Below are 15,262 nucleotides of genomic sequence, written 5' to 3'. Positions count from 1 at the left end.
AATAACTAATCCCAAGAGGTTTTTGCGTCTTGGGCTGAAATCTTGTCAACGTGTCTTTCAGTGCTGTTTCAGCTTTAAATACATCCCAGAAACCAAACTTTGGACCCTAAAACCACAAAGTACCTTTGTTTACAAAGGTTAATTTGTGAGTTTTCAGCTATTGTCTTTAGTGCTTAAGCGTCATGTTATAGCTGGAGTCTCCATTTGGAAGTGTGCCTGGACCGTGGATTTTCCAGTTAAGTAACACATGCCAGGGCTTAGCTAGAGGAGCTGGCTGGAATATACATTGTGCTTCTGTACATGTTTCAGTTTTTATGCTTTTACCTTATCCCTCCACGGAAATCACGGGCGTGTAAGTAGGGCACGTATTGCTATGTTGAGCTTTTAACCTTAAAACTTGTGCTATGTAGGGAGCAGAGCAATTCCAAGTTCCTAATCTCACAGTTTTGTTCAATTTACACAAATAAAAATATTTATTGTTTTAACATAATGCAGTCAAATGCTCTGGGCTTTTCTAAAAACATATCTTCAAAGCCATAAAGGTGTTGGTATTCTTTTAGATGCATCAAACTTATGCTGCGTGAATAACAAATGACTTTTATAGAAGTTCAGAGGACTTGGTCGTGTTCAATTTTGGAACAATCTTCTGTTGATCAACGGATGTGCCCGAGCTGGAGCTGCAACGTCAGGTGTGGGGGTGGAGCGGCGCAGGGCAGTAGCCAGGAGTTGTAAAGTAGCTCTTTCACCTTTCCAGATGAAAGTCTCTGCTCCAGGTGTTCACTATTTAGGGCACTCTGCTGAAAATAACACACTTCCCTTGCTTCAAAAGAAAAACCCATAATCTGTGTGTATATGGTCTCTGATCCCTTGTCCGCGTGAAATGACAGCACGAGAACATCACCCCCAAAATATGATATGGCTCTTCCTGCGAAGGCGTTTAATCATCATAATCACACATGATTATGACTTTTGATATGAAAAGTGAAGTTTCTTAATAGAAAGAAAGCTTCTCTTTTTTCTTTTTTTTTTTTTCTGCTGCTTAAAGCTTCAATTCACTGTACTTTTCCTTGTGACTCTAAAGCTAAAAATTGCCAGGTTATTCTCAGTTATGTGAATAAAAATTAGTCAAGTACCATTATGAAGGCTGCCTACAATATGCTTTACATTTTCTTTTGAAGCAGGTCCTCCCCCAGCTCTTTCCTCTTTTGAATATGGGCACACCTCATCAGTTCTCCTTTTCCTCCTCTTGTTACCCAGTTGTGTGAGTGGGATGAGCAGCTCCATCAGAGCAATTTTAGCAGAACCAAACCAATTCCAACTGCTAGGTTCAAGATGCTTGTGTCCATTCAACTCCTACTGCCAGCTGCAAGAAAGCCAAGCTGTTTGGATGAGAAACTTCTGGTTTTGAACCTTGGGTGTGCTTGCGTTGCCTTGAACTTGAGAGACGAGCCGCTGGTGCTGCAGGATTTCCCATTGCGTTGCAGTGGGATGCAGCTTCTGAAGGAGTCTCTGATGAGCTCCTGGAAACATTTAAAACAAAGCAGCCGTACAGCCTGTCCACAGCTGACTGGCCATGGGAGGTAGTATGCTCTCATGGGAAACTAAATGACCAAGGACCCATTCTAGCTCTGACAAGGATTGATTTCTCACTTGGTTTATGGCACATCACTTATAACCAGACCTGTCTGGGCACAGATTTATCTAAAAAATGTCAGATTCCTTTCCTTGTAAAGGTCCTAACTCTTGCATAAGAAGCTTGTATCCAACTCCAGGGCATGCTGCCTTTCCTGGAAAGGTAGAGCACTGCTGGAGTCTGATGCAATGGCCGCATCATCAGGAGACTGCACGCTGTGGGACTAAGACATGGAGCTGCTTCTCCAGCTTTGCCACTGTCTTCCTCTGTCCCGCTAGGACATTACTTCCTGTACCCCTTTTGCAGTTCATCCACTGATTGTCTTGTGTACTTAGGCTGCAAGATTAAGGATTGTGGCTTGATTTTGTGGAGTACACGCTGATACTCTGACTAATAGGGGAAGTCATTATTTTCATATACTAAGCTTAGCTTATACCTGATCAAGCACAGGCGACTTTGGACTGGAACTGTAGCTTCAGACATGGCTATGGAAATTTTCTGATTTTCCAGTGCATTACTTTTAAAATCTGACATGATTGCTGATCCTAACACACTGACTCTTTGGTATGTCCTTCACCTGTTTGTGCCGGTCGGTTTGCTGTGATGAAGGCAGGTAGCAAATCTTTACTTCTGCATGTTCTCCTGCTTCCCAACTATTTCTTTGTGAAATGTATGTGCCAGTTTCTAGACTGCTTAGCCACAGCATCTGTAAATCCAAGTAAATGAAATTTTCCTTAATGAAGCAGCAAAGAATTATGTGCATAGATGCAGAAGACTTGTTTTGCTTTCATTATTAAAAGGGTACTTAGCATGAAAATTCCTTCTCATTTTTTTTCCTAATAGCCTAGTGCTTCATATAAACTGCAGACTAGTTTCCCTGTACTAGAAAATGTTGCTGTTCTTACGTCTCCAGGGATACATTGAGAGACTGAGCATTATTAAGATAGCAAAAACTTTTCAGTTTGTGGCTTACTCATCTATAGGAGTGCTCCCTATAAGGGCCTTTCAGTGGGGATGTCATGTAACTTGGCGCTTCAAGAAGAACCTGCAAGCAAAGAAACCATGCAAAGTATTTGAAGCTTATTCCCAGAGCAGTTGAATCAAATCGTAAATACTAGTTCTTACCTTGCAGGTGCTGAGGTCCTCCAACTCTTCTTGAGTTAAGAACAGCTAATGACCACCCAGATGAAGCTTACCTCAGGTTCAAATTTGCAGATAGTTCATTTTTGGATTGTAAGAAGTCATTCTGTTCAAGGGATTTTTGAAAAATTTCCATTCCCTGTGATAGCAAACCCTTTGAAATTGTTTGCCTGGAGAAGATCATCCACCATCCAGTTCCAGTTGATTGTAGTTGTGGTCACCTCACCAGGTGCTTTAAACAAGAGTGCTGGGAGAGCCACCTGGGGAGCCAGGTATGACAGGGTCGCGAGTGCATCACTCTCCTCCTTGCCTAATGACCCATATTTATTTACTTGCAGAAGGCAGAACAGGAGGGCCTGAGGAAGTGAGACAGGAGAGGTCCGGCTGGGAATTCACTGGGGAGGTGGGACAGTGAGGGTCAGAGCTGTACGCTGAATCGGACGGTGCACTAGCCGTTCACTTGCTTGAATCGGGGCCAAATGCTGTGAGTTGTAAAGAGGGCGAGTGTCTAGATGGACTGTGTGGTCAGAAATGCTAGTCCAGACCTAAGGTGCTTGTCTGGTCAAAGCAGTGTTTAAAACCATCCCTTGGTGTTGGCCAAGCTGCTGCGCTGTGCAAGAGGAGCATAGCTATGTTCTTCCTTCTGTCTCCATCACTCCCTGCCTCAGGGGATGCCTCTTTGTGCAGTAGGTAGCAGAAGAAATGGCAGAGCGCTTCCACCAACTCCATGGGGAGATGTAGTGCTGATGATGACAAACAGCTCCCCACGTAAAATAACTCCCGAGGGAGAAAGGTCCAGGAGCTGAACTTTCCTTGTGTGTGTGGTGAAATGTGCCCAGCCTCTTGCTCTGAAGTGGATGGGGCTGCGGTGATTTTCTCCCAGCATTTATTGGCCAGACATGAACAGCTTGAAAATGTGACTTTGAGTGAAGTAGTGGAGGCAGCAAAGTGTTTTCTGTCTCTCTCACCCCTCAGGAACAGCTGTGCCACTCGCTCTTTTTTTTAGTTTGGATGCCACAGCGGTGGATTTGTCTTGGGCTTTGGATTTTGTAATAGATGTTTAGAAGGCAGAGAATTCAGGAATCGCTTTAACCAAGTTTGAAAAGTTTTAATAACCCTTTGGGAAGCCAATGGCTAATCTAGAAATGTGTGTTCGGTTTAACCTGAGGATTTGTTCCATTATTTGCATGCCTCGCAGTTGCTGCTTCATAACCTCTGTGAGGAGAGCATCACCTGCAAGGAGCTAGAAGAGGTCTGGCTGCTTTGGGCAGGTTGGCGAGCTACAGCATTAATGCAATCATCTTCAATGGCTCGTTAAAAGGAGAAGGTGGGAAGGTAATAAAATATTTTCAACTTGTGAAGAACAATTTTATGCCGGAAAAGACTTTGCTATTGTCAGGGAGAATTTTACCATTGACTTCAGGGTGTACGTGCTGCTGTGCTGCTCGCTTATTGACGCAGCACATGATTTTGATGCCTGATAATTGAATTGTGTGCTGCCAGGAGGAAACATGGAGACAGTTTCTTCAGGGACTGTTTTTCTCTAGTGGGTTGCAGTTTATGAATTATCTAAAGGGACTTTCATGGAAACCCAGTGCTACCTTAGCTCAGCTCTCATTAATGTCATTGACAGCCTCGCCATTTCTTCTTGGAGCCGTTGATGCACGTTTCCATTAAATCAGCTCACCAGTCCTTCTCAGTTTTCCTTTAGGAGGAGGAGACAAATCGCTGTGTTTCATTCAATTTATTCTTAGAGGTATTTCATTCCATTTATTCTTAATGATAATGGGGCAAAATAGACATGGTTTTAACAGGGGGATTATACGCGACATCCCCTAGCTGTGAAAGCACCCTTTCTAAATTAGCGCTAAACGTTCGTTCTCACTGCAGAGAACGTTGGTAATCAGCATGTGGCTGGTTGATCAGCACCCTGTCAAAATCTCTGAAACCTGAGGGAGGTGTATTCTATAACTGCTTGTAAATCGCCGAGTTTGTATCTGTATTCACGTAGGGCCAGATACTTTTTTTAGCATAACTTGTAATTATTCCCAGTTAGATTCAAATGTTGATCTTAATATTTTCTTTCTAACATGTTGTAAGGAAAATTAGTCACTTGTGTGTTGATTTTAAGTAACGCTTTTCAATTGCAGAATAAAAATAAAAGTAACCTACAACTGCATAAATTTTTTTTTGCTTCAAGAAATATTGGATGTTTTCTTGTTCAGAAAATGTTAAAATGGAGTCTTTCTATGTTAAAGAAACATTTCATTATGAGTAATTATTCCCAAAAGAAGATGGTGTTTAAGTCTCCGTTTGAAGTTTGTTTCAGCAAAATAGCCTTTTCCCTTTGAAAACTTTCACCAGATGTTGCCAACCAGTCGCGTTAAATGGTGCTTGTTTGCAAAACTGGATTAGTTTTTCAAAGTTTATTTTGCCAGCACCGCATCAGACGGACTGAAGGCAGCGCTGTGTCTTCTATTAGAACAACTGGTAATATTTGTAAGAATTAGATAAGCTTTCAGGTACAGTTTCCTCTTCAGATGTGAAAGTGTAGAAGCAGCAGATTTCAAAGCTAAGTGGAAAATGAGATTTTAGAGTTTAATTAGCTGTGCAGCAGTTAGACTGTATCCCTAAATGGCAATGGCTCCAGCAACATGACTATGAGAACGGCGCTCCACGGTTGCCAGCAGCATGCAGCGACACTTCAGACAGTGGGGAAAAAAGAACATCCGGCCAGAAGCAACATGGAAATGGAAATTAAAATTGGAAAACAAACATAGGTCAGAGCAATACACGACTACTCGGCCACAGTGAGTACTCAGGGCAGAGTGGAATTATTTTTGTTAGGCTTATAAGTAAAGTAATTGGATATCTGGACCGCGTAACCCATGCAGCTGTTGTAATGCACGCCCACTTTTGCTATGTCTCCTTGACATAGTTTTTGTGAAATTCTGTAGGACACTTGATCCCGCTCTCAGCCCGCCGTGCTGCTGCTGGCTCTTTGGCGGAGCTCTCCAGCGGGATCAATAAGGAATCCTGCTCTGTAGCTGGGGTTACGTCATGAGCAAGTTCCCAAGACGCTGTGATTCACTTGGCATCATTTTGGGCAGTTTAAAATAGGAGTGAGCCAGATCCTCGGCTGGTAGAAATTGGTGTTACTATATTAAATTCAGACGGGCCTAATTATAAGTGCTCAAGCAATCACTGAGGGTTGCACAATCTATTGCTGTTGTGAGTGTGTGCTCACCCGTAAAAGTGAGGTTGCACAATCTAAACCCAATACGAATGCGTCTTTGTCTCGTCTGCTAATTGAAAACAAGCATGGTAGGATTAATAATTCACTTCTCCTGACTTCCCGTATTATAAATTACCGGGAGGGGCAATCTACCAGTTGCATTAAGAGATGTTACTCTATTGGAAGATTAGTAAATCCTAACAGCAATGACTAGAGGTCTCTAAACAGGGAAAAGTTGGCCTTGCAGAGGTTTTTCATTACTTCTTTTGCTAGTTTTCTCTTTTTTTTTTTTTTTTTTCTTTTTCCAGTTGCTCTGGCTTTCGTGCCTTGTGCAGCACAGAGTGCAGTTTCCAAGCCTGCACAGAGGAAGTCAGTAGCAAAACTCCTGTTGACTTAAGCAGAGGAGGGGTTGGGTTGTTTGGCTCCACAGGAAATGGGGCATTTTTCTGTCCAGTACTTAAGTGTATTTTCCCTTTACAAAAGTCGGTCCACATTTTGCAACAGGGAAATAGGAAATTGCCTTTTCTCTCATTCGGGAGGAAGTTGCTCTCTGTCCTCTTAATTAGTTGTTTGAAAGATGAAAGCAAGTGCCCAGGGGTCAGGGAATTCCAGGAGGTTTAGTGGTTTTGAACCAAAGAACTTCTAAGAAATGGCACATTATGAATTCTGATTTATCCAAGACCCGCTGAATGCTGCCTGCAGAGGCATTTACAGGCATGCATATTCTGCTCTCATCTTCTTCCTTTAGAGCATAGACTGTAGCATCTATCAGGCTATTGCTTCTGCTGACCTGAGCATACATATAAAATGTATTTCTGGAATCTGGACCATTCCTTTCTGATATCGGATGGTGGCTGAGACTTTGGACTTTATTTTCCTGTGGCTTCTGTAATGACCGCCTAGGACAGGATCCCCCCAAATTAAATGGCCTTGTCAAATAGGGATATAAAGGATTGTAGGGGTAGGATTATAAAACCTGCTTTCGGTGTCAGAGAGGTAGCACAGCAGAGAGGTAACAGTGCAGCAGCAAGGCCATAAGGTGGACGTTCAGGGGGTCAACCTTGCCTACAGCCGTGGCAGATGGTCTTTTCAAAGTAGCCCCACAAAACTCTACTCTTCCCCTGGTCTTCTTAGACTGTCCTTGCTAGGGCTTGGCTCCCCAGGCTGTCACGTTTTCTGCAAGTACCTTGGTGACATGCAAGTGGCTTGGAAGTAGTAATCAAAACTCCAAAACTCTGTACCCTCCTCATCCTCCATCGGGGAAGACATGAGCAGGGTTGTTCAGGTTCCTTGTACTGTCCTTGGGGGTGCTGGTCATTGCTGCTCCCTTTTCTGTGTCTCTTTCTAATGTGTGTTACTCCATTTAAAAGGGCCTTTCTATGTTTGTGTTATAGGAGGTCTAGTTGCACTTCTATAAGTGAACAAATTTTTAATTCCATTTGTTGTTGTTTTTTTTTTTTAAAAGCTAAAGTGCCAGACCAGCGCAACCAAAAAAAACTTCTGAAATTCAGTCTGTGTGTAGCTCAGCATCTTTGTTTAAGATCCATTTTCCTTCAGTGTCTTTCATTTCGCTCATGTGTTTGCTGTTAAAGCCTTTATTTTTAGTGCTTGTCAGTCCTTTCAGTTGGCAAAAATCTTATTTTTACGACATGCTCTGCACGTGCCTGTAGGTTCTGTAAAACATTTCACAGTGGGTCGGAGACTGCTTCAGGGCACGAGTATTATTTGTTGTGGTAAATATAAGCGCCGGCCTCTCACCCTGAAGCCCACGTTCTTGTCTGATAACAGCAAACCTGGGCACATCTGCCCTTGCTGGTTCAGCTGGTACTGTAACAGAGCAGAATTGGGATTGATATGGGGTATGGAGGGGGATGCGATGAATGTACAGTCATGTGAAAATTTGGTGGTAAAGCTGATGTCTTCTTAGACACCAAAGGCCTACAAGAGCTGTGCAGGAGTGGATCTCTTAAGATGGAAAAGAATTAAGGATACAAAGTAACCATGTCAAAATAACATGTCCATGAGAAAATATTTCTCTTTTCTCCTTGAAATTAAAAAAAAAAAGTGTAGTGGCTCTGTCTCGCACAGAGATTTCGAGTTCTCCACACAGCATCTGCAATTACTACTGGAAGGCTGAAATGCGTTGAACTGGTGTAGCTGTAATTGTGGTGCGGTCACGCTCCTGCTGAAGTGCTTGTAGACTGTATTTAGTATGTAATTCAGCCATGTTAACACGGGCTATTAGTCCGAATGCTCATGTAAATGAGGCGGGCAGTTATTAAGATGTGCTTTAAGATTGTAGAGTAATGCTGAATCGGGTCAGATGTTCTTGCCACGTCTCGCAAGGCAGTTGGTGATGTTCCTGGGAAAGCACACGTGATACTGCAGGGATGTGTGTCCTTGCAAGGCAGCCGGCAGCTGGGAATCCGGTCTGCAGCATCCTTCCTCCTTCCAAACGCTCCCTGCCCGTAAATGTTAAGGCATTCAAGAAAGAACCAATATGGCAACATCCAAAAATGCCCTATCTCAGGGAAAAATGATGTTGGCTGGAGGTTATAATTTGCTGCATGTCTGGAGAGAGGTGAATACCTGGCACTGATCCTGGAGCGGTGTGGGCACCCTGTGGGGATGGCCCTGGCACCGTGGGCTCAGCTCAGCCCCCATTCTTCCCGGGCACCAGCAGGGAAGGTGGAGAGCCAAGAGGTTAGCAGTGAAAGGAGATTCTTCATGTTATACTCCTGTAGGGGAGGACAGGAAGCTAACAGAAGCTGTCATCTCATGCCAGTTTTGTTCCAAGTACAGCATGTGTTTTGTAACACACAACTCGAGAGTTAACGTATGAACTATGAAATGCTCATCAAAAATACATGGCTTTTATTGAGCAGTAGTCACTGTAAAATTGTTGGAACCTGTTGTCATTGTAGACATAACACTTCTTGGGTTTTATGTGCACTTTTCAAAATGTTCTGGGAATAATAAAGTAGGTTTTCTGTTGCAGAGGCAGGGTTTTCTGTCTGTAGTGTCGCCTTTTTCACACTGTGACTAGCATCAAAAACTAAAATTGTATTAAAAAATAATAAAAAAGCCCACCACCACAGCAGCTGGTATTTAATGATCCAAGAAATAAGCTTGACTCATGTGGCTTTTATATATTCTGTATAACGTAGGACATATGCACATTTTTAAGGAAACCAAATTATGTGTCTAAGGTCTTAGTATTGCTATTAGAATAACTTCAGTGCAACAGAGCACTCCTTGAAACTGTTCTCAGTTTGGACAGGCGTCATTGCAAACAGGCCAACCCCTGACAGATGTGGGAAGGAGGACACTGTTAACACAACAAGGTTTTTGGATTAATGTAATAATTATCTGTGTTGCAATTTTTCCTTCTAGGAGACTGAGCTGCTAGATATCAGCCTCGTCAAAGATGCCAGATGTGGAAAACATGCCAGAGCTCCCAAGGTAGGAATTTTTGCTGTGTGCTTACATGTTACATTGATGACCTAAATAAAATAGAATGGCAATTATATGCAAGAATTAAAAAAAAAAAAAAAAAAAAGTTCCCTTAGATATTAAGAAGTACTTTGTCTTTTCTCTGTTTAACACGGTTTCTGATGAGTAGCGTTGCGATCGTTGAGCCGTTGTCATTTGATCCTGGTTTGTCAAGGTAAACTTATACAGGTTCCTGGCTTCCCTGATGGCAAGGAGGTGGTAGTAGTTTAGGTCCCTCTTGCATTTTGTGCTGCCTGTTTTCCTTTCCCAGTGCCTCTTGAGGCCAGAAAGAGGGGTTTTTTTAAACTGTCATGAGGGAGGTCAGGATATGAGCTCCCTCAGGTCCGCTCTCACGTGTTGCATACTCCTTTGCTGTCTCTAAAGGCAGTAAGTTGTAGATATATGTTCTCTCTGGTGTTTTTGTTTGGGCAGAAACTACACATCAGAGAGAAAAAACCAAAGCACTCAGCTCTGGAAGCAAGATAGTGCCTCAGGGAACCACAGGAGTGACAGGAAAAAAGGAAATCTCTTTAGGGGCTTGAAAGTATGGCCTTGCTGCCGCTTAGCCACGGTTGAACTGGTGAGGTTGAAGCAGCCCAAAGGAATGCTTCTCCTACCCTTGTTTTGGGGAAGAAAAGCATCTGGGTCTGGATGGCCATGGCTTCCCCGGAGCCTCCCGCTGGGCTCCCTCTTCCTTGTCCCCAGCCCTGGGTCAGGGCACGGCCCCACGGGCTTCTCAGCCCCTCGTCGGGAGAGCATTAGGAATGGAAAAGGTTGTTTTCTCCATGTCAGAATCCAATTGCAGTTATCTCCAAACAGACTATTCAAATTTGGTTTTCAAAGCTTCCCATGTATGGCTGGCAGCATTTTAAAGGCTGAGTTGTAATTGAAATGCAACAGAAGTACTTTATGACATCCACATTAATACCAAATGAGTTCACCATGATTAATGGTTCTATGATGAATAGCAATAAAGTATTAACAATGGCTGGAACATTATTTTAAAATGCTACCCGCTTTACAGAGGACATTCATGTTCTTCTAACAAAATGTTTTTAGCTAAAATTTATGCATAGCTATTGCCTCCGTGACTTTTATTTATTAGGTTACATAAAGGCTGGTTTTGTTACAACACGTTACAAATTTGACAGCAGTGGCATTAAATGAAGGGTATGAGAAAATCCTGACTTTTAGGATGGTGAAATGCACCACCTGTGTGAATGAGTTTGCTTTTTGTCATTGATTTGTGTGTGGGCAGAATGAAAACAGCACCTGGGTTGGCTGTTGATGGGATCTTGCAAATGGTGTGAAACAAAATGCTCATTTTGGGGCCGGTTGGGTCGGTTTTGCTTTGATCCACATTGTGGGGCTGAGCAAAGGAGTGTTGACTGCAGGTGAGCGAGCGTTCCAGAAGCCCTGTTTGTGTCACATCCACAGAAGATCTAAAACTCGTGTAGCAGCAGGAAGGTTTGGCTCTAAGTCAAGCAGTACCAGCTTGTGATTGCATGGAGGTTTTATAGTCAAAACCCTGGTATATTGGCTTAAGAGAGCAGCAGCCATGGAACGGAGTTTAGCCAGATACTTCTTGCTGCCATGGTACCACTTAACACAGGTTTATTAGCTATCCCAGAAGTTAATCTCTCATCATTGGCTGGGATCATCAATTGACTTGGGAACTTGCTTCCTGTAGTAGCCTTGCCAGGCGGAAAGGACAACTTGCTGTTGTGCATTGACACGTCTTTCACTGTAAAACAAGAGATTTAGGTAATTTTTTTCTCTCCGTTCCCCCGCCATCCCTCCCTCTGCCTGTAGTCTTGGGACAATTTTTATACTGCATTAGGGTATTTTTGACAGTTTATGCAAATTTTTTAATCTCTTTTCAGAATTCTAAGAGTGGATTTCATCTGTGGGTTGTCATTAAAAACTTAAAGTTAATGGGAGTCTTTAAACCTCATTTATTGTATTTCTGATCTAGTACTACCTTTTGATAGAAACAAGTGTTATCTTTAATAAGCCTTGACTTTTCTATTAAATATAAAAACCTGTAATTCATTGTTATTTTTATAGTAAACTAAATTTCAGTGTGATTAATGACACCCGCAGTGAGCTACCTAAACTGGTTTGGTGTGCTGATACAGAAGACCACAGCAAGTAATGATTTTAGAGGACTATCAGCAGTCATAGCTACCAAAAAACTCTTTCTTCCCCATCACCATCTGGAATATCTACTTCTTCCCCATATGCTGCCATATTCACCAGCGGGGATGTTTCTTTGGTGATTAATCTGCCATGCTCTTGGTCTTTTTGATGGCCAGAAACAGAGTCTGTTCTCACGCTGCATTCAATGTACCTTCTGTACAGTCATTCTTAATTTCTGAAAAAGCAAGAGAAACAGTTTGTTTCAGTTAGTTTCTCTTTCAGCCTGGTTGGTTGACATTTGCTTTTCACAATATTTTTCTGTAAGTCCAGATGTATATATTTTGTGATTGTTCTTGCATGTTTGTTGTTGCATTTTCTAGTCATTATCATAAGAAAAAAAAATAATCTCTTTAATTCCGGAGAAGTTTTCATTGATGAAGGATAAACAGCCAGATGCTTTGTTTTTATTTCGAAGGCATCGTACTGTTTTTGTTTTATCTTATTTCACAGTGTCCCTCAATTTGTTGAAAATGTGTTAGCATTTTGTTCCAGTAATGAAGTCCAAGCTATGGATTGTCTTCTGTAATGTTTTGGGTGAGTGGGCATAGTCTGGGCTCCTGGGAAAGGTAGCATTAGGCACCCTCATGTTTTGCATTTCTCCCTATGCCGTAGCACGTGTAAAATAGGGTAATAGTAAACTCCAGAAACGGGATACATAAATACACTTATGCTACCCTACACTCTTCATAAGCCCAGAGCTTTTTCTTTCTGGGTTTCTCCTGCAGGAGGTCTGGTTCCTTTCTCCATTCCCTATTATGTTTAGCCTCAAGTGTTCCCTTGAAGACAGAAAAGTGCCATTCTCATCCCACAGTCGTCACGTTAAGGTAGCAGGAGGAATGAGCGGAGATCTCCTGAAAGTTAGTATCTTAGCACTAGGTTGCAGCTATGTAGGTGGTCAGCTCTTTGAGTGTGAAACCACTTCTCCTTCTCCAGCTTCTGGTTTGTGATGATTGTTCAAGCCTCTTGAAGCCTCTCTCCTGTTCTTCCCCTTCCCTGGAGATTGAAGAGCAGGGCCCCAACACTATTCCCAGCTGTGACAGCAGTGTATGGGAGCAGCTCAGAGAGCCATCTGCAAAAGAAAGACCTTCCTGAGCAGACCTCAGGAATAGTTACCCAGAAGATTTGGCTGAAACTATGTAGAGTAGCCCAGCACTAGACCACAGTCCTAGAGCCAAGGTCACAGTCTTACCAGCTGATGGTAATTATCTGTGCTCTCACACTTCTGGGTACTGTAACGAATTTGTGGCTGCCCCGAGAAGTGCTGTTACCGTGTGGATGGTGTGAAGCCTAGAGCCTCGCCGCAGCTGCTCTGGGTGTAAGAGTGGCTTTGTGTTTATCCTTCTAGGAAACTCAAAACTTGTTTTCATCCGTGGCTTCATCAAGTAGCAGTGTCCACCAATTCTTCCAAATGGTGCAGAAGGCTGGGAAGATGAGACAAATTCAGGAGACACGCGCAAGTCTCTGTCCTACTTTGGGTGCCTGATGGCACCCAAAGGGAATTTGTAGATTTAAGGGGTTAGGTAGAACCTGTGGGTCTTGGGCGGAAAGTCAGAATGGTTTTACAGCAAAAGTGGGTGCAAAGATCCAACAGAGTGTTGAGGCATCTGAAAAATGTCCTTCATAGGATCTTATGCTTCTAACGATACAGAAAGGAGATCTCTAGTTGGTACCAAAACACTTGATGCTTGGGGGATGAGAAGATCATCCTCTGACCCAAAATCAGTAGGTACTATACTCAAGCGACTGCTGTGTTACTGAGAAGCTTCAGCATCGCCTTCTTTTTCGACATTGCCAGGGACGAGTCCTTCTGTCTTCGGCTGCTATTTTCAGAAACGGTAACAGAGTTTTCTGTCTCAATGCAATATATGTGCAAAGGCTTATTCTTTGGAATAAGGGCAAATCTCAGGCAGCACAGAGCACTGCAGCAGGTCTCTAAATGAGAAGAAAAATGAAAGTAATGTTCTGAAGAGAACAAGAAAAGACTTATTAATTGTGTATGTTAGGAAAAAGTGCCTGAATTCAAGATACATTGAAATTTATACAGAAGTGAGGGAATTATAAGATGATTATCAGGACTTTGCCTTTTTAGTAGGCATTAGACTCATTTAGAAAGGGAGCAAGAGGAATTTTGAGAACAGGAGATTAATATGCAGTTCATTTTTTGCCTTCGGAAGACGTGACTACCCATAAATTCAGCACAGCCCTTTTGAAGTGTGGCGTGCCTTTTCTCACAGCTTCCAGGGGCTCCGAGCTGCTGCCGGTGTCAGCGAGGGTGCAGCGTCAGGATGCTCAGGGCTCCCGTCGTTTGTATTTTGAAATGCTAAAGGAATGTGAAAATCATTAGTTGTGATGAAACAATTACTTATTTCCTCTTATTGGCACATTACCTGATAGCACACTCTCGAGCTTTGTTGTGATGTGCAGGCTGACGAAGAGACATCTTTTTCCCTTGTAAAGTTTAGCAAAGAGGTCTGCAAAATAAAATAACATAATAAGCAGTGAAGAGAAACATAGATTTTTGTACAATGAGGCGCAGAAATATCCCTGAATATTCACATCCCTTCTGTCAAGCATGGAAGTGCCACTCAAAAGAGTGTCCGTGCTCTTAAAAGGGAGACGCAATAAAAGTGTCACACAGCAGTAAATGCTGGTGAAAGGGTTTGGTGGTGAAAATTTGGCAGCTGCAAGCATGCTCGCAGGACAAGGGAATCCACACTTTTTACCATCTTGTATTTACTTTAGCCAATAACAGTTTCTATGGAAACTAAAATCTTAACGCAAGCGTAGAAGTGTTTTTAGTAGCAAGAAGAAATATCAGGATGAGTTGGCAGGAACAAGGAATAACCCCATGGCAAACGTTCACAGGGAAAACTTCTGATGCGTTTGATCAGTCTGTTTCCCCTCAAAGATACCATAAATCGTTCAGCGGGAAATGAATTTCTTTAAATGACATATGCCATGGAACCTGTAGGAGATGAAATTATGAATGACGGGATCACTCTAATGCCAAAATGTTTACAGAGCGCAGCCCCCAATTTTAAAAACACTTGAGGCTCCTCTGCCCCAAATTTTCTCACTTTAAGCTCTACAGAGAAAAATAATTAAGTTTTTTTCATGTCAGAAATTTGCCAAGACCTCAACTACTATTAATATCATCACCAGCCTCTCTGTATTTAGTGGGTTTCCTTGAAATGCTCAAGTAGAGAGAGATGATTTCAGGAGTATCTCAGCTGTCATTTAAAAACTGTACGTTTCTTCCTCACTGCAGAGGGTTTGCTGGTTTCTGACACATCTGTAGAGAAAAATCAACATTTCATGAACTAGATGGGCTCAAAAACTAAAAGGAAAACTAACAAGGAAACTCTAAATAATTATTTAACTGAAAATCTGGTGATTTTCAGGGAAATGAAGATGTGCAAGTCTATTTGAATTGTCAGAGCTATCAAGACTGCTGTCTTCTGTGTCCTCTTCTGTACTCCATTGCACTGACATAGAATCAGTAGGATTTTACTGATGTTTGGGTAAAATTTGTGCGGAAAAGCTGAAAGTGAGACTGCTGTCTG

General features: G+C 42.5%; 1 protein-coding gene across 4 annotated transcripts in view; it reads left to right on the top strand.

The window, feature by feature from the left end:
• Positions 1-15,262, top strand: part of PLCB1 (phospholipase C beta 1) — a 399,913-nt gene that overhangs the window by 99,062 nt on the left and 285,589 nt on the right. For all 4 annotated transcript variants that reach the window (XM_074578486.1, XM_074578487.1, XM_074578488.1 and 1 more), the window contains exon 3: positions 9,402-9,470. In XM_074578486.1, the coding sequence (XP_074434587.1) occupies positions 9,402-9,470 (69 nt within the window). The remainder of the gene's footprint in view (positions 1-9,401; positions 9,471-15,262) is intronic.

This window comes from Larus michahellis, chromosome 3 (genome assembly GCF_964199755.1).
Source record: "Larus michahellis chromosome 3, bLarMic1.1, whole genome shotgun sequence".
Taxonomy (NCBI): domain Eukaryota; kingdom Metazoa; phylum Chordata; class Aves; order Charadriiformes; family Laridae; genus Larus; species Larus michahellis.
This window is presented reverse-complemented; position numbering and strand designations above follow the sequence as displayed.